The 26,440-nt window shown below is 42.0% G+C and overlaps 3 protein-coding genes and 2 long non-coding RNA genes across 8 annotated transcripts in view; 3 read left to right on the forward strand and 2 right to left on the reverse strand.

The window, feature by feature from the left end:
* Positions 1 to 9,139, forward strand: part of LOC138983786 (mitogen-activated protein kinase kinase kinase kinase 4-like) — a 62,467-nt gene extending 53,328 nt beyond the window's left edge. For all 3 annotated transcript variants that reach the window (XM_070357112.1, XM_070357111.1, XM_070357113.1), the window contains exons 27-31: positions 376 to 525; positions 4,017 to 4,095; positions 5,849 to 5,929; positions 6,764 to 6,903; positions 7,735 to 9,139. In XM_070357112.1, coding sequence (XP_070213213.1) covers positions 376 to 525; positions 4,017 to 4,095; positions 5,849 to 5,929; positions 6,764 to 6,903; positions 7,735 to 7,818 — 534 coding nt within the window. In that variant the 3' untranslated portion in view covers positions 7,819 to 9,139. The remainder of the gene's footprint in view (positions 1 to 375; positions 526 to 4,016; positions 4,096 to 5,848; positions 5,930 to 6,763; positions 6,904 to 7,734) is intronic.
* The window catches only part of LOC138983798 (translationally-controlled tumor protein homolog), a 140,415-nt gene that overhangs the window by 41,889 nt on the left and 72,086 nt on the right, over positions 1 to 26,440 (reverse strand). The gene's annotated exons all lie outside the window — the stretch shown is intronic.
* On the reverse strand, positions 16,993 to 19,081 carry LOC138983769 (uncharacterized). The gene is made up of 2 exons (XR_011461252.1): positions 18,961 to 19,081; positions 16,993 to 18,184 (listed from the first exon to the last, which is right to left on the reverse strand). It is a non-coding gene; the product is annotated as an uncharacterized lncRNA (long non-coding RNA).
* LOC138983768 (uncharacterized) lies at positions 18,803 to 21,456 on the forward strand. The gene is made up of 3 exons (XR_011461251.1): positions 18,803 to 19,395; positions 19,965 to 20,067; positions 20,771 to 21,456. It is a non-coding gene; the product is annotated as an uncharacterized lncRNA (long non-coding RNA).
* The window catches only part of LOC138983770 (trafficking protein particle complex subunit 14-like), a 16,532-nt gene continuing 15,860 nt past the window's right edge, over positions 25,769 to 26,440 (forward strand). For both annotated transcript variants that reach the window (XM_070357093.1, XM_070357094.1), the window contains exon 1: positions 25,769 to 26,278. In XM_070357093.1, coding sequence (XP_070213194.1) covers positions 25,784 to 26,278 — 495 coding nt within the window. In that variant the 5' untranslated portion in view covers positions 25,769 to 25,783. The remainder of the gene's footprint in view (positions 26,279 to 26,440) is intronic.

Raw genomic sequence — 26,440 nt, forward strand, 5'->3', positions numbered from 1 at the left:
TGAGCATTGTTTTATAATACCCAGACATTTACAATGAAAGGGAGGAAGTCTTGAATAGATAAATTCCAAAAATAACTCCGTCGGGTTTGTATGGATTGTGGGAGAGTGACCTTTTCTTCCAAAACCTCCGACAAACAAAGGATGGTCCAATCACTAGCGAGTGGTCTGTCGGAAACAGTGCTCCGGTCCATGTGTTTCCGACAGACCCCTCGCTAGTGATTGGTCAATCCTTTGTTTGTCTGAGGTTTTGCAAGAAAACGTCACTCATCCACAGCACCTACAAACCTGAAGAAGTTGTTTCCAAAAATTGTTTATTGGGGGGTCTCCAGTGTAAAAGCCAAACTGAGCTGGAGAGTTGTGTCTGTGTGCTTGCAGTCTTTCACAGAGCTGGTGCACAAGCCGGTCCTGGTTGACCTTACCATTGAGGAGGGTCAGAGGTTGAAGGTCGTCTATGGATCACATCTCGGCTTCCATGCAATCGACCTGGATACGTCTCAGGTCTTTGACTTGTACATTCCATCTCACGTAAGTGTTTTTGACTTGTACGTTCCATCTCACGTAAGTGTTTTTGGCTTGTACGTTCCATCTCATGTAAGTGTTTTTGACTTGTACATTCCATCTCACGTAAGTGTTTATTACTTGTACATTCCATTTCACGTAAGTGTTTTTGACTTATACGTTCCATCTCACGTAAGTGTTTTTGACGTGTACGTTCCATCTCACGTAAGTGTTTTTGACTTGTACGTTCCATCTCACGTAAGTGTTTTTGACTTGTACGTTCCATCTCACGTAAGTGTTTTATTCGTTCTTGATTTTGTGTATTTCATCTCATGTGATCCATACTGTTTCAGTCAAGTATATTCCATCTTGCTTGGGTGTTTGATTTCGTTTTTGACTTCAACATTCCATCTCATGTTTCCTTTTAAACCTTACTAACAGTTCTCTGTAAGTAGTCTTTTTATTGTGGTGCTACCGGTACATAGCATTCTGATTTCCTACCATTAGTGTTCTAATTGTATCTGTACCACTGATAAAGTGTTCTAATTGTATCTGTACCACTGATAAAGTGTTCTGTCTGTACCACTGATAAAGTGTTCTGTCTGTACCACTGATAAAGTGTTCTGTCTGTACCACTGATAAAGTGTTCTGTCTGTACCACTGATAAAGTGTTCTATCTGTACCACTGATAAAGTGTTCTGTCTGTACCACTGATAAAGTGTTCTGTCTGTACCACTGATAAAGTGTTCTATCTGTACCACTGATAAAGTGTTCTATCTGTACCACTGATAAAGTGTTCTATCTGTACCACTGATAAAGTGTTCTGTCTGTACCACTGATAAAGTGTTCTGTCTGTACCACTGATAAAGTGTTCTATCTGTACCACTGATAAAGTGTTCTATCTGTACCACTGATAAAGTGTTCTGTCTGTACCACTGATAAAGTGTTCTATCTGTACCACTGATAAAGTGTTCTATCTGTACCACTGATAAAGTGTTCTGTCTGTACCACTGATAAAGTGTTCTGTCTGTACCACTGATAAAGTGTTCTGTCTGTACCACTGATAAAGTGTTCTGTCTGTACCACTGATAAAGTGTTCTGTCTGTACCACTGATAAAGTGTTCTATCTGTACCACTGATAAAGTGTTCTATCTCCACCACTGATAAAGTGTTCTATCTGTACCACTGATAAAGTGTTCTATCTGTACCACTGATAAAGTGTTCTATCTGTACCACTGATAAAGTGTTCTGTCTGTACCACTGATAAAGTGTTCTCTCTGTACCACTGATAAAGTGTTCTATCTGCACTACTAATAAAGTGTTCTATCTGCACTACTGATAAAGTGTTCTATCTGCACTACTGATAAAGTGTTGTGTTTGCCTCTGCTATCTCCGTGGCGGGGAACAGTATCGTGCACCTCACAATAACGAGGTTCAACCTAACGGTAGCGTCAGCTTTTTTGTTAACCAGGTAACCATTATCCAATTCTACCAGCACCTCTTTCTTTCAACTGTAGGTTTTCTTCCATTTGCTTTCCCCATTTGTATCTGTCCATTTGTCTCTCTCACTCTTCCCTCTTATTTGTTATTGGTGACATGAAATTAGGTTTCAGAGTTGAGTGTATGTGTGTAGCAGTGGCAGTAAACACAGAGAGTTCTCATCATCTAGTGTTAGGTTGCAGAGAGCTGTGTTTATGTGTGTAGCAGTGGCAGTTTCTGAGTTAGCACATAGAGTTGCACAGAGCTGCGTTTATGTGAGAAGCAGTGGGCAGTTAACACATACAGTTCTCATCATCTAGTGTTAGGTTGCAGAGAGCTGAGTTTATGCGTGTAGCAGTTAGCACAGAGAGTTCTCATCATCTAGTGTTAGGTTGCAGAGAGCTGAGTGTATGTGTGTAGCAGTTAACACATACAGTTCTCATCATCTAGTGTTAGGTTGCAGAGAGCTGAGTTTATGCGTGTGGCAGTTAGCACAGAGAGTTCTCATCATCTAGTGTTATGTTGCAGAGAGCTGAGTGTATGTGTGTGTCAGTGATACACCTAGGGCAGGACATCACAATCAGATGTAGACTCAGCGATTGTAACTGGAGATTTAGTCCCTCAAACACAATGATCTGGTACCTGCAGTCATGTTAATGCCCTGACCTGTTCTCTGCAGTAAAATATATGTCCTGTTAGGGTTGCTGCAGCCACGTGAATGTCCTGACCCAGTCTCTGCAGTAAAATATATGTCCTGTTAGGGTTGCTTCAGTGAAGTGAATGTCCTGACCCAGTCTCTGCAGTAAAATATATGTCCTGTTAGGGTTGCTTCAGTCAAGTGAATGTCCTGACCCAGTCTCTGCAGTAAAATATATGTCCTGTTAGGGTTGCTTCAGTCAAGTGAGTGTCCTGACCCAGTCTCTGCAGTAAAATATATGTCCTGTTAGGGTTGCTTCAGTCAAGTGAATGTCCTGACCCAGTCTCTGCAGTAAAATATATGTCCTGTTAGGGTTGCTTCAGTCAAGTGAATGTCCTGACCCAGTCTCTGCAGTAAAATATATGTCCTGTTAGGGTTGCTGCAGCCACCTGAATGTCCTGACCCAGTCTCTGCAGTAAAATATATGTCCTGTTAGGGTTGCTTCAGTCAAGTGAATGTCCTGACCTGGTCTCTGCAGTAAAATATATGTTTCTGTTAGGGTTGCTTCAGCCACCTGAATGTCCTGACCTGGTCTCTGCAGTAAAATATATGTCCTGTTAGGGTTGCTGCAGCCACCTGAATGTCCTGACCCAGTCTCTGCAGTAAAATATATGTCCTGTTAGGGTTGCTTCAGTCAAGTGAATGTCCTGACCCAGTCTCTGCAGTAAAATATATGTCCTGTTAGGGTTGCTTCAGTCAAGTGAATGTCCTGACCCAGTCTCTGCAGTAAAATATATGTCCTGTTAGGGTTGCTTCAGTCAAGTGAATGTCCTGACCCAGTCTCTGCAGTATAATATATGTCCTGTTAGGGTTGCTTCAGTCAAGTGAATGTCATCATCTAGTAGCTGCAGTCAGATGCTCTTTGTACCTTGATGTGTGTGCACACTGGTGTGTGTGTTGCTTCAGCATCAGTTTGCATGCTTTAGTCTCTTGTGCCCACTTTTGTTAGAAACTGGTTTTGTTAAGTGCCTGGTAGGTTGTGTGATAAAGCTGACATGATTTCAGGCTGCCAATAGGAAAGTTTATCTGGCCAGTGTTAGACAGAATTGTGTTGAGGGAAAAGAAGAAAGGACAAGCCCTAAATGGAATCATTTCAATCCTCAGCATTTGTTTATTAGGATGGTGGGGGTGCTGATTGTAAGTATTTAAACTTTAATGAAGTTGTTAATGCTGCACCCGATTTTTCACTTCCCTTTAGACAAAGGTGAAGCTTGCTTGACATGATGTGTGTGTCTCTATCTATCTCTGTGTGTGTGTGACATGTGTGAATTGATGTATCTCGGTGTGTGTGTGCGTGCGTGTGTGTGAGGCATGATGTATTGATGTAACTCTATGTGTGCAGACACAGGGGACAATCACGCCACACACCATCGTCATCCTGCCCAACACAAACGGGATGCATCTCCTGCTCTGCTACGACAGTACGTACATGCTTGACTACAGCCCGGTCTATTCCGGCTGATAGCTTTCACTCTTTGTGTCTCTTTGTCCGCACTTAGCTCTCTGGTGTTTATGGGTTGATTGAGCTGACATTTGTGACCCTCCACCACGGAATGAGTCGTACAGCAGTCCCTCTCATGAACGGACACCCGTGGGCCATAGCAAAACTGTCCGTACATTGCAGGTGTCCGGTCACGGGAGGGGTGACCACACCACCCCCTCCCCCATACACTCACACAGACACACAAACAACAGGATTGAGTCTATGCTAATCACTTCTTGTGGCTACTAAACAATAACAATAAACTCCTGATACTTCTTTAAACGTTCTGTAAAAAGGATTTGTATGAAAAGTGTTGAAAAGAAGAGATAAAATAAATCCTCAAGGCAGTGAACACACTCACCATGCACTGACATACGAAAGCAGCCACACAAACACAGCACAGAGGAGCGTGTGCAGATGCTTTGCAAGAATAAGCTTGAAAACCAGTTTGAATAAATAGCAGCAGATAGAGCTGCATGTCATAATCAAGTAATTTATTTGTTTCTTGTCTGGCTTTATTGACTGCATGCCGATCATGTGGCATGGCAGTGACTTTTCACTCTTCAGTCGGAAATACACTGTACATAACACAGCTCCCACTCTCCCTCACTAAATGACTAATGCCTACCCCAAGCCGTGACAACTGATGCTTGGAAATTGTGTGGAAGAGTACACCTCTCTATTTTTCTCCAATGCTCTTCCTGCTGACATGCGGTGACACCGGACACCCCACAGAGTTTAGCCAGTTAACCCTCCACCCCCCCCCCCCTTTCTCTCTCTCACTCCCTCCAGCCATGTACTGTTGGGGGCTGTGGCCAGAGAGGCCAGCTGCACTGTTCACTCAGAGCAAAACCAGTTGACTGTGTCGTAACTTTTGACAAAGCAAGACAACTGAAGGGTTCATAGATTAGGCAACCGACTCACTGGTCAAGGCTGAGGGGAAACAAGAGTATCTTGTCAATGAAAGAGGTTACACACAGACACACGATGGGTACACGTGCACTCAAGTTATCAGTGACTGTCATCACACCATTGCGGCTGTGATCTTTGTACCAAGAGCCGGACTGCTCTGTTATCGATTTTGTTGTGGTGAAAATTTGAGGATGGTCTGTCCGTACATTGGAGGTATGACCTGCTGTTGGGACCGAAAATGAGTGTCCGCGTCCACGTTTTGCAGGTGTCCGTTTAAGGGGGGGCAAATATAGAAGGAAAACACTCCGTGCCGAGCAAATGTGTCCGTACATGTCAGGTGTCCGCTCACGCCGGGGGCCGTACATTGCAGGGACTGCTGTATGTCACTTTTGCATGATTTTTATATTTTTACATTTTCTAAAAGAGTTTTTTATGCTTTATCTAGTGGTGAAAACCGTTTTAGAAAAGAGCAAAGACTTTTCGAGTTATATATATTAGGCCTAGCGCAGAACCGCGCGAGGTGACATCCGACTCATTCCGTGGTGGAGGGTCACATTTGGTGTGTAGCCAGGAAGTCAGGTACAAACACAAATAGGTTGCTGCTACCTGTAGTAAAAGAAGAAATATAGTTGTTTAGAAGATGTGTGTATACATGATTTTTTACAAGGGTTGTGTGAATATTGTGTACAAGATGTTTATACGATGTGTGAGATGTGAACACGACATGTGAGATATGAACACGACGTGTGAGATGTTTACTAGAGAGGTGGTTGTTTCAGATGAAGGTGTCTACGTGGACTCCATCGGCAAGGTGACCAAGAACGTTGTGCTGCAGTGGGGAGAGCTGCCCACTTCTGTTGGTAAGGAACTGAGTGGGAAGGTGCAGTGTTGGTAAGGGACTGAGTGGTAAGGTGCGGTGTTGGTAAGGGACTGAGTGGTAAGGTGTGGTGTTGGTATGGGACTGAGTGGTAAGGTGTGGTGTTGGTAAGGGACTGAGTGGGAAGGTGCGGTGTTGGTAAGGGACTGAGTGGTAAGGTGCAGTGTTGGTAAGGGACTGAGTGGTAAGGTGCGGTGTTGGTAAGGGACTGAGTGGTAAGGTGCGGTGTTGGTAAGGGACTGAGTGGTAAGGTGCGGTGTTGGTAAGAGACTGAGTGGGAAGGGGCGGTGTTGGTAAGGGACTGAGTGGGAAGGGGCGGTGTTGGTAAGGGACTGAGTGGTAAGGTGTGGTGTTGGTAAGGGACTGAGAGGGAAGGTACGGTATTGGTAAGGGACTGAGTGGTAAGGTGCGGTGTTGGTAAGGGACTGAGTGGTAAGGTGCGGTGTTGGTAAGGGACTGAGTGGGAAGGGGCGGTGTTGGTAAGGGACTGAGTGGTAAGGTGCAGTGTTGGTAAGGGACTGAGTGGTAAGGTGCGGTGTTGGTAAGGGACTGAGTGGTAAGGTGCGGTGTTGGTAAGAGACTGAGTGGTAAGGGGTGGTGTTGGTAAGGGACTGAGTGGGAAGGTGCGGTGTTGGTAAGGGACTGAGTGGGAAGGTGCGGTGTTGGTAAGGGACTGCCTACATCAGTACTGGTCAGATCATGGGGTGGGGCAACAAGACATATCCAGTTGAAAGTTAATCCACATTAGACAAAACATGATAATAATGCCATGTTGTGCCCTCAGCCTACATTAACACCTTCCATGTTGTGTTTTCAGCCTACATCAGCACAGGTCAGATCATGGGCTGGGGCAACAAGGCCATAGAGATTCGCTCGGCAGAGACCGGGCATCTGGACGGCGTGTTCATGCACAAGAAGGCGCAGAAACTCAAGTTCTTGTGTGAACGAAACGACAAGGTGAGTGGCCTGCTTGCCTCAACATGTACAAGGCTGTCTTGATGTCTTTGTGTTGACATAATTATGTCAGGCTGTTTGTGTGGAAACATTTGTGTTCAAATCTAAACGAAAAGCACACCTTTGTGCAAATATCTACCTAACACCCTGTCAAGCCTAGTCGCTTCCTGATGTTCATTTGGTTTACCATTCACTACATAGCTTGTCTGGTATGTGTGTTTCGGACGCACACGTTTGTGTGTGAGTGTGTTTGTGTTTGTGTGTGTGTGTATATGTTCTAGTGTATTATAGCGTTATGTGTTATTAAATGATATGTGTGTGAATGCACTGTAAGTAATGAGATGTTTGTTTTTTCCCCAAATGTTTGTACAGCGCTCTGAGCAGGGTTTAACCTTGAATATATGCGCTATAGAAATATGATGCCTCCTTTTTTCAATGACATGGGTTGGTGGTATGATTGTTGTTGCAGGAGTTCTTTTCGTTGAGTGGTATGTTTGTTGTTGCAGGTGTTCTTTTCGTTCAGTGGTATGTTCGTTGTTGCAGGTGTTCTTTTTGCTGAGTGGTATGTTGTTGCAGGTGTTCTTTTCGTTCAGTGGTATGTTTGTTGTTGCAGGTGTTCTTTTCGTTCAGTGGTATGTTCTTGTTGCATGTGTTCTTTTCGTTGAGTGATATGTTTGTTGTTGCAGGTGTTATTTTTGTTCAGTGGTATGTTTGTTGTTGCAGGTGTCCTTTTCGTTCAGTGGTATGTTTGTTGTTGCAGGTGTTTTTTTCGTTCAGTGGTATGTTTGTTGTTGCAGGTGTTCTTTTCGTTCAGTGGTATGTTTGTTGTTGCAGGTGTTCTTTTCATCGGTGCGATCCGGGTCGTCGTGTCAGATCTACTTCATGACGCTCAGCAAGCCGGGGCTGGCCAACTGGTGATCCTGTCTCTCCCCACTGGCTGTCACTGACACTACATCTCTCTCTTCACTTTTTGTGACTGAGGGAACAGCATTGCTTGCCGTTTTCCATGCGGAAAACACTAATATCTCTCTTCTCACATGGAAAACCCTATGACATGTCTCTCACTTCAGTGTTTTGTGAGTGAGGGAACCCTGCATCGCTTGGCGTTTTGCATGTGGAAAACACTACTACACCTCTGTCACGTCTAGTGCGTGACATTGGCAGACTGGGAGAGCCAGCACACCTGTGCTCTGTGTTGGCAACACTCCTGTCATTTCTTCACGTGTTGACAGACGGGGGTTGCCAGCACATCTCTTCTCTTTCCGGATGTACAAGGCACAACACACCAACATCTTGCCGCGCTGCTTTTAGCTCATGGGGTCAGGATGCTCTTGAACACGCCATGTCACACCAGAGGCTTGGATCGCTCAGCAAGTGTTACCACCAATCATCAGCTGTTCTGTTGAGAGAGCACAGCTTTATGCCCAGAAATCTTAATGTGAAAAACTTTGACTTGGACCAGATCACGTTGCAATGTGACTGTTAGAAGTAAACGTGCTAAGTCTTCATCACGTCGCGTCATTTTGCAATGTGATGGGTGTACAGTGGCAGATCCCTCACTGCTAAATACTCGCAACTCATTTTCGCCGGATAAAGATGAAAACAAAAACTTTTGGGGTGGGGGGGGGGGGGGGGGGCTGGTAGTTTGCTTGATACTGTCTGTGTGCCAGCAATATACGGCACCAGTAGAACCAGCCCCAGAAAAAGTAAGAGAAGCAAAAGACGGCGGTGCAGTCACCAGGATGCAGTCGTTGGGCAAGCTTTGTGCTACATGTCCTTCTCCCCCCCCCCCCTCCCCCCACAATGTGTGATGTGTTAACACTGCTTACAGAGAGGTTCATGATGTGTCAGTTTGTAAAATCACAGTCACACTAAAAGAGAGCATGGTGTGATGAGTTGACAGATCACTGCTCACAGAGAGGTTCATGATGTGTCAGTTTGTAAAATCACAGTCACACTAAAAGAGAGCATGGTGTGATGAGTTGATAGATCACAGTCACACTAAAAGAGAGCATGGTGTGATGAGTTGATAGATCACAGTCACACTAAAAGAGAGCATGGTGTGATGAGTTGACAGATCACTGCTTACAGAGTGTTGCTTGTGGTTGGGTGTGTGATGAGTTGGTGTGTGATGTGTTGGTGTGTGATGTGTTGGTGTGTGATGTGTTGGTGTGTGATGTGTTGGTGTGTAAGTATATTGTGTCAGTAAAAGAAAACAAAAAAACAAGAGAAAAAGAGATATTATGCGTGGGAGGGTTGAGGGGGAAGATGGTGCAATGAATAAATGTCAATGTGTTGTACTGTTGCGTACCGTCGGAGATTAATGATATTCAATCAATCAATATGAGGCTTATATCGCGCGTATTCCGTGGGTACAGTTCTAAGCACAGGGATTTATTTTTTTATTTTTTTATATTTTTATTTTATGCAATTTATATCGCGCACATATTCAAGGCGCAGGGATTTATTTATTTATATTGTCTTCATGCCAGGACATGTCATCAGTAGATTACTCTCTTGGAGAATGTGGCAGTCTGATGGTGGTTGAGGATTACATGTAGTCTCAAGAAAAAAACTCTGTGTAGTTTCAGAAATTCACCGACTTTTGTGAAGCACTGTGAAGGTTTCACATCTTTTCACTACGAAAGTGAGTGTCAGTAAACACAAGTCAGCATTACATGTGGGAAATATTTGATGAAATCCATAACACCACAGGGATTTGGATAGATGATTCATCCTAGTCGTTCATGGGATATTGGGGTGGGGGGGGGGGGGGGGTTGGTTTTGTGTCGAAGGGACCATGTATCAGAGGGTGGAGGGGGTGGGGGGGGGGGGGGGGTGTCCTGGCTTGGGGACCGTGATTTTAAGACACAGATGGTGTGCTGTTTTCTGGCCTGCTTGAAGACAATTGTAATATGTACTGATGTATTGTATAATGATGCTTGAAGACATGTAATGTGTACTTATGTATAGTATAAAATGATGCTTGATCTGAACTCCTTGCTGACAATAGAAACTGTATGCATGCATGTTAGTGTGTGAGTGTGCGTGTGTGTGAGTGTGTGTGTGCCTGCCTGCTTGTGTGCGTGCGTGTGTATGTGTGTGTGCCTGAGACTAAGAGAGAGGACCACTTAGTTTTCTGCTGCTAAATACACTGACATTGAATGTGTGCATGTAAGTGACAGCCTTGTGTCTCAGTAGCAGAGACATGGAAATGTCCATGCTATCTGTGTGTTGACCAAAGTGTGATGACACATGCTGGTCTTATCACCTTGTTGAGAGTGTGACCACACGTTCATGCTGGAACTGTCCTGTCACAATGTTCAGAGTGTGACAACATGCTTGACTCGTCATGGTGTTTTTCGCCTTTTTCTCCTCCCTTGTTTTGTCTTCCTAGTCATTTTCTGCACAGTTTTGTGGATGTTCTTCTTGGCTTTCTTTCTGATGAATGTGTGTAATGGTTTATTGTTTATGATTAATCAAAAATATGTAGTAAAGCTTTCCCTTTTTTGTGATTGGTGTAGACTTTGTAAATGACGCATACGATGTGATATGTGTGTTTGATATGTGTGTGTAACGACCGTGGCGACTTGACAGAGATGTGAGTTGCGTGCTGCAGAGAGTAGACCATCAGCGGCACAGAGCGGGTCTGTCAGTGGCCCATCAGCAGCCCTGTGTCGGTCTTGTGTCTTGGTTTTGATGACCCCAACACATCCCTAAACTGAGACTGGGGCACAACCAGCTTTTAGAAAAATGTCTGTACATTGTATGTTGACTCCTGTGGATATTTTGTTATTAACTTATGCTGTCTGTGACTGAAGTGCCAAAAGGGTAAGGCTAGGATTCCGAGGCGCTGGGTACTCTGCTGAAATCATGTTCTGCCTCCCGGTACATGTCTCCAATCAAATAGACCATGTTCGCAAATCAATGAAATAGCCGATGTTCGCAAATAACTCTGTCACGATTTCTAGGCTTTTGGGAAGAGTTGCTCCCCACTCTAGTTCCCCCGAAATCGGCGTATGCTGCCCAAATGCCAGGGTAAAAACGGTCATACACGTAAAATTCCACTCATGCTAAAAACATGAGTGAACGTGGGAGTCTGAGCCCATGAACAAAGAAGAAGAAGCTCCCCATTCTAGTGACTCTGACAATAACACGTGGTGCCCAGATAAAACCAGCAATCGCAGCCAGTAAGTGACTTTGATGTGTATTTTATGCAGTGTCCACTCGGTACGATGCCTTTATCTGCTGGTGGTTCTTGCTACAGTGCAGCGCAACTCTTCCCCAAGGCTTGACAATCCTGACAGAGTTATATCCGGAAAATCACTATTGATGTGGACTGGATTGAAATCTAGTTCTGTATTCAACAGGGACATCATGGTATGAAAACAGAAAGTCTCCCATTCTTTTGATGCTTTGTGGTTGTTGATGATTTGTTACTCTTGCTTTTGTTTTCTAGTTTAGTTCTTATGATGTTGAAAAGTGTTGTGCCAGCTATTCACGCAAGGTGGATTCTGTTTAGTGGAAACTTGTAAACATTATTGCTGAAGGTACTTAAACTAGCTTTGTCAGGTGTTTGGGGTTCACTTTTATACACTGCTTTTGTTGCGACTGAGACTGACAGTACTGGGCGGGGTTTGCTTCTGATAGATCTCTCTGTGTCATTCTTTGCTTTCTTCTGTTGGAAGTTCTTTTCAATGGATGGCCTTATGTTATGAAGGCAAGAGGTTATAGTTTGTGTCTGAATTAAGTTTTTGTTTTAAGTTTCTGTTATGTTGTATTGTTTTAGTCATGTTACTCGGGCTGCTTCCAACATATTTTGTCTTGGGATTATTTTGTTTTTCAAAAGTTAAGTGTCAGTAATGTTATATTGTATGTGTTCAGCTGCTTTCCTGCTGCATGTTTTATGTGCTTTCCTGATGTGGGCTGTTTGCCTTCAGTGGTGTCAGTCGGGAGAGTTTCATGAAATGTGCAGCGTCTCTCTATTTGATGGCAAAAAAGCCATTATTAATCATGAACGAGGGCCCGGTAGTTTAGTTGGTAGAGCACTGGACTTGTGATCGGAAGGTCGCAGGTTTGAATTTCAGGCCGGGACGGACACAGGTCAACTTTATGTGCAGACCCAGAGACGGAAGCCATGTCTCACCCCCGTGTCACCACAATGGCACGTAAAAGACCTTGGTCATTCTGCCATAAGTGCAGGTGGCTGAATACACCTAAACACGCAGACACCTGGGTAGCGCGACTCCGTTGCTGCTTGCTTTCCACTGGGAGGAAGCGACCCGAATTTTCCAGCGATGGTACATTAAAGAAATGAAAATAAAAAATGAACCTATTGATCAGAAAGCCATGCAAAACCTTGTGATTAATTTCAAAGCAAAACCAAATGTTGTGCTCCTTAAAAATGCAGTACATTTCTTGCCAGACCATGACAGCCCCACCAGCTATCATGGCCAGTAACACAACCACACCAAATAAATATACAGGGAATTCCACTATGATGCTAACAACCACACCAAATAAATATACAGGGAATTCCACTATGATGCTAACAACCACACCAAATAATATACAGGGAATTCCACTGTGTCTGTGGGTGCCAACAACCACACCAAATAAATACACAGGGAATTCCACTATGGATGCTAACAACCACACCAAATAATATACAGGGAATTCCACTGTGGGTGCCAACAACCACACCAAATAATATACAGGGAATTCCACTATGGATGCTAACAACCACACCAAATAATATACAGGGAATTCCACTATGATGCTAACAACCACACCAAATAAATACACAGGGAATTCCACTATGATGCTAACAACCACACCAAATAATATACAGGGAATTCCACTATGGATGCTAACAACCACACCAAATAATATACAGGGAATTCCGCTATGGACCCCAACAACCGCAATATAGTGTAAGTCTACTGTATCACTGTAAAACACAGTCACTACACCGAATACATGCATCACAGTGAAAGAGTGGGTGAGAAGGGAGGCGGAATTGTAAATACCTTGATGAGACCAGCATTAGCATTCGGTCCCGCCATAGCATCGCCCTATTTCCCCGACATATCAGACATGCTAATCACACAGCAACACACAATATGTTCATCAAACACGATAATCACACACTATGTTTAGCAGACACGATAATCACACACAAATTATGTTCATAAAACACGATAATCACACACACAATATTCATCAGACACAATAATCACACACAATATGTTCATAAAACACGATAATCACACGGAACATGTTCATCAGACATGATAATCATATAGCCACACAATGTGTTAAAAAGGTAACTGCCAGATGCTAGTCCTTGCAGTAACCACCAGGTACACCAAGCATCACAATGAATCAGCTAAAAACGTTTTTATCATTTCGTTGGCCTAGTGGTAAGGCGTCCGCCCTGTGATCGGGAGGTCGTGGGTTCGAACCCCGGTCGGGTCATACCTAAGACTTTAAAATTGGCAATCTAGTGGCTGCTCCGCCTGGCGTCTGGCATTATGGAGTTAGTGCTAGGACTGGTTGGTCCGGTGTCAGAATAATGTGACTGGGTGAGACATGAAGCCTGTGCTGCGACTTCTGTCTTGTGTGTGGCGCACGTTATACGTCAAAGCAGCACCGCCCTGATATGGCCCTTCGTGGTCGGCTGGGCGTTAAGCAAACAAACAAACAAACAAATCATTTCAGTGTTCTTTTATTTTTGAGTGTGTATGCTGCTAAGTTTGAAAGTGATTTGTTTCTTATCTTAAGGTGTGTTTGGTTAGTACATTAACTGTTAATATAATGTGTTTGTAATTAATGCACTTGTATAGATTTTTTATACCCAGTTGTATGTATGTAAAGTGTATGGAGTTTGTACCTAGTAATAATGCCCCATTGAGCAATGACCCAATGTGGAATTGTACGGCGTTTGTAACTAGTTATTATATCACATTGAGCAATGTGGAATTGTACGGCGTTTGTAACTAGTTATTATATCACATTGAGAATGTGGGTGTCTTACAGCCAGATCAAAATAAAGTCTGTACTTTCTCTTCTTTTCAGGAATCCCTGCTCTGTGTGTGTGTGTGTGTGTGTGTGTGTGTGCGGTTGTTTGTGTGTGTGCTTGTTTGTGTGTGTGTGTGTGTGACAGTACGTGTGTGTGTGTGCATGCATGCTGAAGACAAAACAAGATTAACAAGAACAAATACTTTATTGCCTGTCTTTACAAAACAGAAACTTTAACTTTAGGCTTGCCTCACGGTTACAAAAACGATATTGCACAAAGATGTATACAGATGAAACATTAGATTACAATACAAACTCGCCAAAACAAATATTGCACCCATTTTTCTACCCAAACTAAAACATCCATTCACGTGCAATTTCATTCAAACTGTCTATGCCATTAAAGGCACTCAACTTGGCTGCCTGGCACACTTTTCGGATCAAAGATTTCTTTTACTTGACCGACTTCCAAATAAGGGTACCCCCAAAATCGACCTGACAGACTATAAGGTACCAATTAAAAAATGGACGAACATTCAGAATAGGCATAACTTGGCAACTTTGACATACGAGGAGAAAGTCCAACCAAAAATGTATGCAATCATTTGTTTTTCGAGTTTAAATGATCACTTATCGTCTGAAAAAGAAGTGAAATAATGTGTATCATCGCGCACTCTATTACATTCATAGAGAATACTACATGGCTTGCTGTGTCGTACCAGATTTACACGAGTTGTTTTTTTAAATATTGAACTGCGAGCGAAAGCGAGCTGTTCACTATTTGAAAAAGCAACGAGTGTAAATCTGGTACGACACAGCAAGCCATGTGGTATTCTGTTTATCCTACATACTGTACTTACGTTTATTCCCCCCTCTGCTTCTTTCTCTCTGTAAAGGTGTAGGGCTAGTTATTTTTCGGTAATTTACCCAACAACCAAAATCACTTACCCAACAACGGGCCTGAATCCTCTATAGCTCACAGGTTGATGAGTTAGACTTTGAGGGAACTACTTTAGCGATTGAAAAGTTCCGAACGCTCCACTGAATCACGGTACGAAATATACATCTTTTAGACCAAACAATACAAACATACTGCATTGAAACTGGCAACTACAGGCTTGAACACATTAATCTCTATATCAAATCTATGAGTTTGGTTGTTTTCTAATTCCAAATCTAACGATCAGTGCAGAGAAACTCGCTTTAGATCTCTTTATGAGTGCACGCAAACTCCCAAGGCAAGTAACTCTCGTACGACAAGTGTAGTTCCCCTTCCAAATTTTCTGAACTGAGTTGCAAGGACAAGAGACTGCAATCCGACGGTTAGTTTTCGACAATGATTTCATTTTATAAACAGATCGCACGCAACCAAATGCACACATCGCATTGGCAATTTAAAGAACATACAGCGGTTTCATACACTATTTTGCCCCAAAAAACGGAACTTCATACAGTTTTTAACGTTGGAACACGGGTGCAACGGTTCGTCTGCTTGTCCCATTCGACTGAAGAAAGAACATTTCCTAAGCGATACCAACACTGACCAGAACACACACTATCTGCCTTTACCGGCACAGCAGAATAACAACATAACTGTGTACTTGATTTTAGTCCAAAACAGGGAAACTGACAAGAAATGTTAACAGAATTGATTGATTTTCCCTGAACTATACAACCGCGCATTATTCAATCGCCAGCGCAGGTAGACTGGTTGAGTGATTTGGATTCGATCAAACTTTCGCACAAAAACTCCTCTTTTCTTTGAATAACTGAAGAAAGGAGGAATAAAGAGGTTACCCAGCCAGCACCCCGATATCGGTCCGATATCGGACCGATATCGGATACGATATCGGGTCGATATCGGATTCCGATATCGGTCCGATATCGGATTGCAAATCGGGTCGATATCGGACCGATATCGGATTACGACATCGGACCGATATCGACCCGATATCGACCCGATATCGGTCCGATATAGAGAATCGGTATCGGCCTCATATCAGATCCCGATATCGGCGCGATATCAAATCCCGATGTCAGATTGCAAATTGGGTTGATACCGGGTCAATATCGGATTACGACATTGGTCCGATATCGGTCCGATATCGGTCCGATATCGGTCCGATATAGAGAATCGTTATCAGATCCCGATAGCGGACCGATATCGAATTGCAAATTCGGTCGATATCGGACCGATATCGGATTACGACATCGGACCGATATCGACCCGATATCGGTCCGATATAGAGAATCGGTATCGGCCTCATATCAGATCCCGATATCGGCGCTATATCAAATCCCGATGTCAGATTGCAAATTGGGTTGATACCGGGTCGATATCGGATTACGACATTGGTCCGATATCGGTCCGATATAGAGAATCGATATCGGATCCCGATATCAGATCCCGATATCAGATTGCAAATCAGGTCGATATCAGTTTGATATCGGATTCCGATATCGGACCGATATCGGATCCCGATATCGGACCGATATCGGATTGCAAATCGGGACGATATCGGGTCGATATCGGATTCCGACATTGGACTAATATTGGTCCGATATCGGTACAATATAGAGAATTGATATCGGCCTAACATCGGGAACCAATAATGGACCGATATCGGGAACCGATAAGGGTGGTGCCCTTCTATGGTGCCCTGGTGGTGCCCTTCCGTCAATTCCTTTAAGTTTCAGCTTTGCAACCATACTTCCCCCGGAACCTGAAAACTTTGGTTTCCTGGAAGCTGCCCGCAGAGTCGATGAAGCAAAACCAGCGAATAGTTGGCATTAATTATCTGATCATCTTTGAACCTCTGACTTTACTTCTTGACTAATGAAAACATGCTTCATGCTTGGCAATTGCTTTCGCACTTGTTCGTCTTTGACCTGCACTAAAACTTGCTGTAATCCGTAAATATTAGATTTCTGGCCCAAGAACAGAAGAAAATTTAAAAGGAGACAGAAATGATAAGATGAAGTAGTTGATAAACATTGTCACACAAGACAAGTACAAATGAAAGTGAGTCAATAAACATTGTCACACAAGTACAAATGAAAGTGAGTCAAAGGCAGAATGAGAATAATTTAATAACCAACTGTATCATTGAAAACACATAAGTTACCAATGCAACATAAACAAATTACAACTATCAATTAAAATTCAACAGTTAATACAATTAATAACTGACCTTGTGATAAGATAACTCATCCACTCTGCTGCCAAAGGACGGGCTTGAACCCATGACTCACAGCATTGCAGAGCAGACCACTAACCAATGGGTCCCCACCGAATAATTATGGAGTGTCACGATTCATGTGACCCATCAAAGTCAAAGTATTTAATTCCATAAGGCGATAGCCCCCTTGGAATAAGGAAATAACAATAACTTCACAAAACGCATGAATCAAATTAACACAAAGGAGACGGGAAAATCGTCGCAAACGGATAACCAGTTATGAAATCAATTATAACTAAATAAGTCTTTCGATTTGCAACAAACAACGGACTGGTCACGCAACGGTTCTGTCCAGTCATGATAATCAAAACAAATGATTGTTACGCTCCAATTCTTCACAAGGGTGGGGAACGGGAAATGTTCAGACCATCTCTTTTATCCTCACGGTGCTTTCCTCGCTCATCCTCTGAAACATATCAGCTAGGTCAGACCATTGATGTTCTTTGTCTCCGTCATATCTGGCATCGTCTGTCACCTTCCGCCTATCAGCGTCACTCGCAACAACATCACTCCGCACCATACAGCCTGAATCTGACACTGTCAGCTGCGATTGAAAGTTGGAGACACACAACGTAGCACCACCGACGCACTTTTTCATGGCCGCCTTTGTCGAACATCAAAAACGCAGTATCGCCATTGTTCAGTCGCCACAACAGTCGGTATTGAACGATGTCAGCCCATTCTCCGACATAATTGCACATAGCATTTGTTCCAAAACAGTAGGCCTAGGGAATCCTTGCAGAGGCATTATATCATATATATATGTAGAGGCATTATATCATGTAGAGGCAAAATAACACAAAATGAAGAGAGAGTGAATCCGAGAGGCGTGTTCCTTGCTGGCTGTCAGCACATTAGCACTAATTTTATTTACCATCTTCATCTTAGTCCTCGTCCTCGTTTTCTGTGTTGATCTTCGACATCCTCCCACCATGTAGACGATCCGACAATCCTGTCAACCACTTCGCAAGCACCTGTTCGAATTGCTTGTTGTCGGTTTGAATATGGCGCTTCCTCATGGCCAGCTGCAGTAAAAAGATTAACCGTTATGAGTATGACGCAACAAGATGATCATATAAAATGTTGGCATTGTATGAACATGTTTTTGCTTTCATAAGGAGACATGCTGTCTGCAAAACCTCCCTCACCTTTCATTTGTTCTTCACCATTTCTTCCATCACTGGCAGATTTATTTGTCTACATTCAATGTGTGTGTGTGTGTGTGTGTGTGTGTGTGTGTGTGTGTGTGTGTGTGTAGAGAGGTATTTTTTATAAATCTGAAAGAATAAAAACTGTTTATTATGCACAACAGAACCATAAGGCAAAAAAAAAAAATTGTCTGTTTAGGGTAACATGACCAAAAAAAGTAGGGTCGGTAGGTAGGTAGGTTTTTTTTTTTTTTTTTTTTTTGTGTGTGTGTGTGTGTGTAAATGAAACGCCAAATGTCTCTTTTTAGCATTTTTACCTCTTTTTTTTTCTTTTTTTTTTTGAAATCAAAAAAAAGTTTTTGGGTCGGCGCCAAATCGATAGGGTCGGTCGGGTTACCCTAAACAGACAATTTTTTTTGGGGGGCCTAAAAGGATTCTTAGTTTAAATCACCATTTTATTTTTACAACAACAATAAAGAAAATCAGCAACCACCTAAACACACACAGTGACACAAACACATACAGTGACACACACACACACCTAAGAAACAAACACACTTTTTAGTCTCATATATTCCAAGAGAAAAAAATACATCAAGTCTCAATAATTAGCAAAACTATCTTCCAAGTTCATAGGCATAGGCGATACTCACTCAACGTTTTACGTGATGCATGATGATCGACTGTTTGGAACACTCTTGAAACCAGTCCAGTTCTGTCTTCCTCCTTCTGTCTTAGTATTGGACTGTCCATTCAGGTTCGTTTTTGATGTTGTATAACATATAGTGCTCTAGCAACTGCCTGTTTTCAATCTTCCCAACGCATTTCGCCATTTGTTTACTCAGTAACTGCCGGACAAGTAATTCTGAGTGACCTCCCGTGATCGCCAAGGGACATTACTCTCGGACTTTTCTCTGTCGAATCGAACTCAAGAAAGTTTGTACTGTATTTTTACCGTTTTTAACACTCCTGCAACTTCAAAGCCAGTGTGTCTGCTGATATAAGATAACATGCTGCACTTCAGCATATATCAGGACTACACAATACAGATCTTATGACGCTGAGCGAATGGCAAATGGAACTTTCAGGTAATGTTACTTCACTGTGTGACTTGTGTTGTAAATTCATAATCATATTCATAAGTTCAGAATCCGTTGGCATTGTGATTGTTGACTTATTTTTGATACGAGTCACCAATATCAAAGCAATATCATGCATAACGATTGGAAAGGTGAATTTATCTCTCTTTCTCTTTCTTTCCTGCCTTCCGGCTTCTGTCTTTCTAGATTGATTTCTAGTTTCTTGCTCTGTCGATGTCTTTCTCAGTTTCAGTCTCTCTGTCTGTTTCTCTCTCCCTGTCTGTCTGTCTGTCTGTCTGTCTGTCTCTCTCTCTCTCTCTCTCTCTCTCTCTCTCTCTCTCTCTCTCTCTCTGATATTTTATTTCTCTCAGTCTGTCAATCTGATAATTGCCACACATTTTCACACATTTGTTCAATCCCACAGCTTCTGGTCTAATCCATTACTGTACAGTAACATTTATAAGAGATCTCAGAGAGTTATTTTCGAAAATCGTCTTTTCAAAGACACTTAAAACAAGTTTTGATTGACCACTATTCTCTACTGTAATGCAACTCACACATCAATGCTTTCATTGCAGGGTGGGAGGAATTACCATGAGGATACCAGAAAGCATTCGCACTACAGGGATGTAAACTACAAGTTACAACCCTGACAAGTGACATTCTGGCTTTTGAGGCCAAGTAAGTGTGTGTGTATGTGTGTGTGTGTGTATGTTTGTGTGTGTGTGTGTGTGTGTGTGTGTGTGTGTGTGTGTGTGTTTGCAGGTAAAATCCACGTTAACGCTTGATGAATGTTCCAGCAGTCATATTATATTTATAACTGAAAATCATTTATGAGACTGAGAGAAGGCAGTGTTGTTGTCAGGCTTCGGTCTGGGGTCATTAATACATGCTTATGACGCATTGTTCTAAATCTTGGCTGGTCGACCATCACATCAATTTCGACATAAAGAACTATAAGAGGTCTTCTGACAGAACAATTTGTTGTAGCCGGGACATCTGGACCTATACATATTTTTAGTCCAGGTCCAACTGACATATTATTGTCTTACTCTTACTCAGTCTTAGTCTTGGAAAAAACTTCGGGAAGGTGTTCTGTGTGTGTTGGGGGGAGGGGGGGTTGTTATCCATGCCAGGCAGCATTGACTAAGAGCATTTCATTCAAACACAGAAGAATGCTATCAAAGTTAGCATATATATACACACAAGTAAATTCAACAAATATTGGCATAATGCAAAGACAATGTAAACCTTATTTACCTTCAGTTCTATATTTAGCAAAGAGCATTAACAAAGAAGACATAATTATAGTGTTTACACTGAAGTTCTCAAATCACACTGAATTCTTTATGTTTTAAGATTGTTGCATTCTCTGTCTTTGCAGATGTCATAGCATTTGGAGCAGATCTTCAAAGTCTCCTATTGCAGACATGCCATCGTCTGCACTGGTTGTATCAACAACTTTTTCCAAGGCTGGTGCTGCAGATTTAACAAGTATATATCGTCTGCTGCAAACTCAACATTAACAACTTCTCTGTCTGCTCCTGCTTCGAATTCAACAATTCTTGTTGTCTGGTGCTGCTGCAAAGTGAATGACTTCTTCGTTTGCTGCTGCAGGTTTAACAAGTATATCGTCTGCTGCAAATTCAACAACTTCTTTGTCTGCAGATGACGCTACAAATTCAACAACTTCTGTGTCTGCTCCTGCTTCAAATTCAACAATTCTTTTTATCTGCTGCTGCAAAGTGAATGACTTCTTCCTCTGCTGGTGGTGTTGCAAATAACCTCATCTTTCCTTGTGTCTCTGGCATCATTCGGATACATGTACAAGATACCTAGCTGTGCGAAGACTATTTTTTTTAAACCCAAAAGATGGAATAGAATTGGTAAATTTCTAGGTACAGAACCTAAAAGTGGGATACATGTATCCAAACTCACTTCCAGAAACTTTAGAACTGATTCAACTTCCGACATTTTTATCATGGTTTTATGGTGTGTGTTTTTTTAAATGTACAGTATATATATCATGGAAATGATGAATAAATGTTTAGAACATATTCTCACAACATATTTCTAATGGTTTTATTTATTTGTCTTTTGTTTTGTTTCATGTTAGCATGCACACTTCCTTCTTCTTCTTCTTCTGGATTCGTGGGATGAAACTCCCACGTACACTCGTGTTTTTGCACGAGTGGAATTTTACGTGTATGACCGTTTTTATATGTGGTTCTTTTTATGTTTGCACTCAACATGAAAAACACACGTGTGAATAACTTGAATCTAACCATTATATTGTGCTTTTTATTTGGTAAAATTGACATTAGCCGTAAACGAAAATTAACTTTAATTTAACTTTATATTATGGTTTTGTTTTAATGAACGTTAATTTAATGTTAATTTAACGTTAAATTAACGTAAAAACTAAACGTTTATCTCATGAGCAAACTTGGAATCCAATATCGGACCGATATCGAGCAGATATGGGATATCTTGGTCTGAGGGAGAAATAAATTCTAATAAAAAGTTTAATTATAGTTTTATTTTGGTTCTTTGTATCGGACCTATATCCAATATTGGCCCAATGTCGTAATCCTATATCGACCCGATTTGAAATCCGATATCGGGATCCGATATCGACCCGATATCGTATCCCGATATCGGTCCGATATCGGTCCGATATCGGGGTGCTGGCTGGATATCTTGGACCAAGATATCCGATATCTGCCTGATATCGGTCGGATATTGGATTCCAAGTTTGCTCATCAGATTAACGTTAAATTAACGTCAACTTTATTGGCCCAATGTCGGAATCCAATATCGGTCCGATATCGACCCGATATCGCATCCGATATTGGTTTGATATCGTGCCAATATTGGTGTGATGGATGGGATTGTATTGGCGATGATGTGAAAACTTGGAATCCAATATAGGACCGATATCAGAATATCTTGGTCCGAGGAAAAAAAAAAAAAATCTCAATAAAAAATTTAATTATAGTTTTATTTTGGTTCTTTTTATTTTTGCACTCAACGTAAAAAAACACATGTTTAAATAACGTTAATCTAACCATTATATTATGCTTTTTATTTGGTAAAACTGACATTAGCCGTAAACAAAATTAACTTTAATTTAACGTTATATCCGATATCGGTCCGATATCGGTCCGATATCGGATTCCAAGTTTGCTCATCAGATTAACATTAAATTAATGTTAACTTAATTAAAGTAAAAAGTTAACATTAATTTAATGTTAATCTGATGAGCAAACTTGGAATCCGATATCGGTCCGATATCGGTCCGATATCGGATTCCAAGTTTGCTCATCAGATTAACATTGAATTAATGTTAACTTAATTAACGTAAAAAGTTAACATTAATTTAATGTTAATCTGATGAGCAAACTTGGAATCCGATATCGGTCCGATATCGGATTTGACCGGATATCTTGGACCAAGACATCCGATATCGGTCCGATATCGGTCCGATATCGGATTCCAAGTTTGCTCATCAGATTAACATTAAATTAATGTTAACTTAATTAACGTAAAAAGTTAACATTAATTTAATGTTAATCGATGAGCAAACTTGGAATCCGATATCGGTCCGATATCGGTCCGATATCGGATTCCAAGTTTGCTCATCAGATTAACCTTAAATTAATGTTAACTTAATTAACGTAAAAAGTTAACATTAATTTAACGTTAATCTGATGAGCAAACTTGGAATCCAATACCGGACCGATATCGGACCGATATCGGATATCTTGGTCCGAGATATCCGGTCAAATCCGATATCGGACCGATATCGACCCGATATCGTGTGCTGACTGGGTACATACCTCGTCTCAGTGATTATTAAAAATAATGGTCTCAGTTCGCGGTCATGAAAAAGCTCGCTGAAGCTCGCATTTTTCATTATCAGCTAACTTCGACCATTATTTTTGATAATCACTGAGACTCGGCACGTAAGCTCTACGTATTTACTGAAAATGTCCCGCAGTCGAGGCAGCTAAATTGAAGACGCTTGTTTTGGAACGGCCTCGATCTCTTCCAAAGCCTCATGCAATCTATTACGTCAAAGCAAAGAAACGTCACTCTGAAAGTGTGGCGTGACGTGTTAGTTCTAAAAATTCATCGAGGGTAATTACACGAGCGCAATTTTTTTTTTTCTATAATGGGGCCACGGTTTGTCTCGGTGACTTTGGCATCATAAGCAGTGCCGAAAAACAGGTCCCCGCCGGACTTGCTTGACACATGCAGGGACATATGTCTAATGTAGGTCTATGCTTGACATGACCTCATTTACATGATATAGGCCTACACACGTGTGATTTGAACGATTATTATCTCACGAGTGTCTCTCTCACCTATGTAGGATAAAATGATTTATCCTACATACGTGAGAGAGACCACTCATGAGATAACAATTATATCGTTGAAACCACACGTGTGTATATTGTAAATGAGGTCGTGTCAAAAAGCTAGTCTGGCCATTCCGCCTGTGGCGGTCTGGCAAGGCCCGACCTGCTTTTCCACTGCTTATGATGCAACGTCATTATCATGGAAACACTTTTGCGCCTGCTGTTTCCCATGAAAGAATGTTTAGATCTTACACGTCACGCTACACTTCAGTTCCGAGTCTAGAGTGACGTTTTAGTTTGCTTTGACGTCACCAAAGAATGCCATGCACGAGCCGGCCGTTTGCCCCGGCCGCCGAGATCGACTCGGGTTCCAAGCGTCTTCCATCTGGACGCGCGGCCTCGACTGCTGGACGTTTTGAGTAAAATACACGTTAGTACACGGTAGCCTATATGTAGCCGGAAAAATAGAATACTACATGGCATGCTGTGTCCTCCAGAGTTTACACGAGTTGCTTTTTCAAATATTTAAAAGCTCGCTTTCGCTCGCATTTCGAGTCAATATAAGTTTAAAAAAGCAACTCGTGTAAATCCGCTGGTGACACAGCGGCAAGCCATGTAGTATTCCCTCTCAGTTTCTCAAAATATAATTTTTCAGCGGTACTTACAAACACGTCGACTTTCTAATCGGCAAAGTCCGGCGTAACATAGACCTATCTAAATATACTATGCTCGGTCCCTGTGCGTAACAACCATTCTGGGCACGTGTACAGGAGTAACGTATCCTTAGCGGATTATGACTTTATTCGGTTATTCTGCAGAAAAACAGAAATGCTGGAGAAAAACTGTTTGTTTCTGCAGCATTTCTGCATAATGTCATCTTTCGCGAGAGCAACGTTTTTTTCTGCAGTAAAACAGTTTTATTGCAGTAAAATTGAAATCAAGAATGCTGCAGTAAAACGGTGATGTTGTTTTACTGGAGAAAAACTGTTTACACTTTTTCTTCAGCAGTTTGGCATTATTCAGTTATTCTGCAGAAAAACAGATATGCCGGAGAAAAACTGTCTTTTCTGCAGCATTTCTGCATAATGTCATCTTTTGCCGAAGCAACGGGTTTTTCTGGAGCAAAACATTTTACTGCAGTAAAATTGAAATCAAGAATGCTGCAGTAAAACGGTGCTGTTGTTTTACTGCAGAAAACCTGTTTACACTTTTTCGGCTGCAGCATTTGTACTGGCTCATTATAATGTTGGAGCACGCGAGCCCCCCTCTGTCGAGAGATGGACTCATCCAGAATTACCAATAGTTACAAACTATTATACTATCCCAGGGGGCGACGAATACAAACGCTACTTTACAAGGTCGTTCGTTTTTCTCCAGAAAAACTGTCACAGACTATTCTGAAGAAAAACTTAATCCCAATAATGCTGCAGAAAACCAAGTAAACATTATGCTTCAGCCAAACTGTTTTACTGCAGTAAAAACGTTGCTTGGGCGAAAGATGACATTATGCAGAAATGCTGCAGAAAAGACAGTTTTTCTCCAGCATTTCGGTTTTTCTCCAGAATAACTGAATAATGTCATAATCCGCCAATGCTGCAGAAAAAAATGTAAACAGGTTTTCTGCAGTAAAACAACAGCACCGTTTTACTGCAGCATTCTTGATTTCAATTTTACTGCAGTAAAATGTTTTGCTGCAGAAAAAAACGCTGCTTCGGCGAAAGATGACATTATGCAGAAATGCTGCAGAAAAGAACGGTTTTTCTCCAGCATTTGTCTTTTCTGCAGAATAACTGAATAAAGTCATAATCCGCTAAGGATAGTAACGGGTATGCACCGTGTACTTTTTATTTGAATACATACGCGGTAAGTTATTTTGCTGAACGTGCATTTTCTCGACCTGATGTACGTTTCGCTAAGCGTACAAGTTACTTGTACCGTTAGCCACTGCCTTTCAAATTAGAGTTTTTATAGTGTCAAAGTCTCACGCGGTCCTTATTCTCACTTGGTACGTTCATAATGAGTCGTCTGCAACGATAATGGCGGACATTGGCGACTCGGAAGGTGATCTAGCAGATGTCAGGTTATTATTTCACAACTATAGTCTACGTCACAAAACCAGAAATACAGCCCAGGTTTGTGTTTATGTCGGAGAAAGTTTAAGATACGATGTTGTAATAACCAAACCCAAGGAGATTCTTTTTAAGGACTGGCAGCGCAGAGTTTCTCAGCTGTCAGCACACGCCTGTGTGTCTCCCATCGAAAAGGGCACAGGAGGCGAGAAACAATCCAGCAGAAAACCACAGCCACAGGAAAAGGACGATGCTGTTCTCTGCACAGAAGGCGAGAATCAATCCAGCAGAAAACCACAGCCACAGGAAAAGGACGATGCTGTTCTCTGCACAGAAGGCGAGAATCAATCCAGCAGAAAACCACAGCCACAGGAAAAGGACGATGCTGTTCTCTGCTCAGTCCTCACTACCTACATCGATACTGTTGAAAAGAAAACCTTTGCCGGAGCGGGTTCCATACAGGTGTGTGTTTGTGTGTGTGTGTGCGTGAGATCGTTAGTTCGTTCGTTTGTTTCTTTGTTTCTTTGATCAATCGAATATTCGTCTGTCTCTTTGTTTTAGTGACTATTTTTCAGCTTAAAATAACCTCCCAACATCAAGTCATTGGACTTGATTTTTACATTT

This window comes from Littorina saxatilis, linkage group LG13, assembly GCF_037325665.1.
Source record: "Littorina saxatilis isolate snail1 linkage group LG13, US_GU_Lsax_2.0, whole genome shotgun sequence".
Taxonomy (NCBI): domain Eukaryota; kingdom Metazoa; phylum Mollusca; class Gastropoda; order Littorinimorpha; family Littorinidae; genus Littorina; species Littorina saxatilis.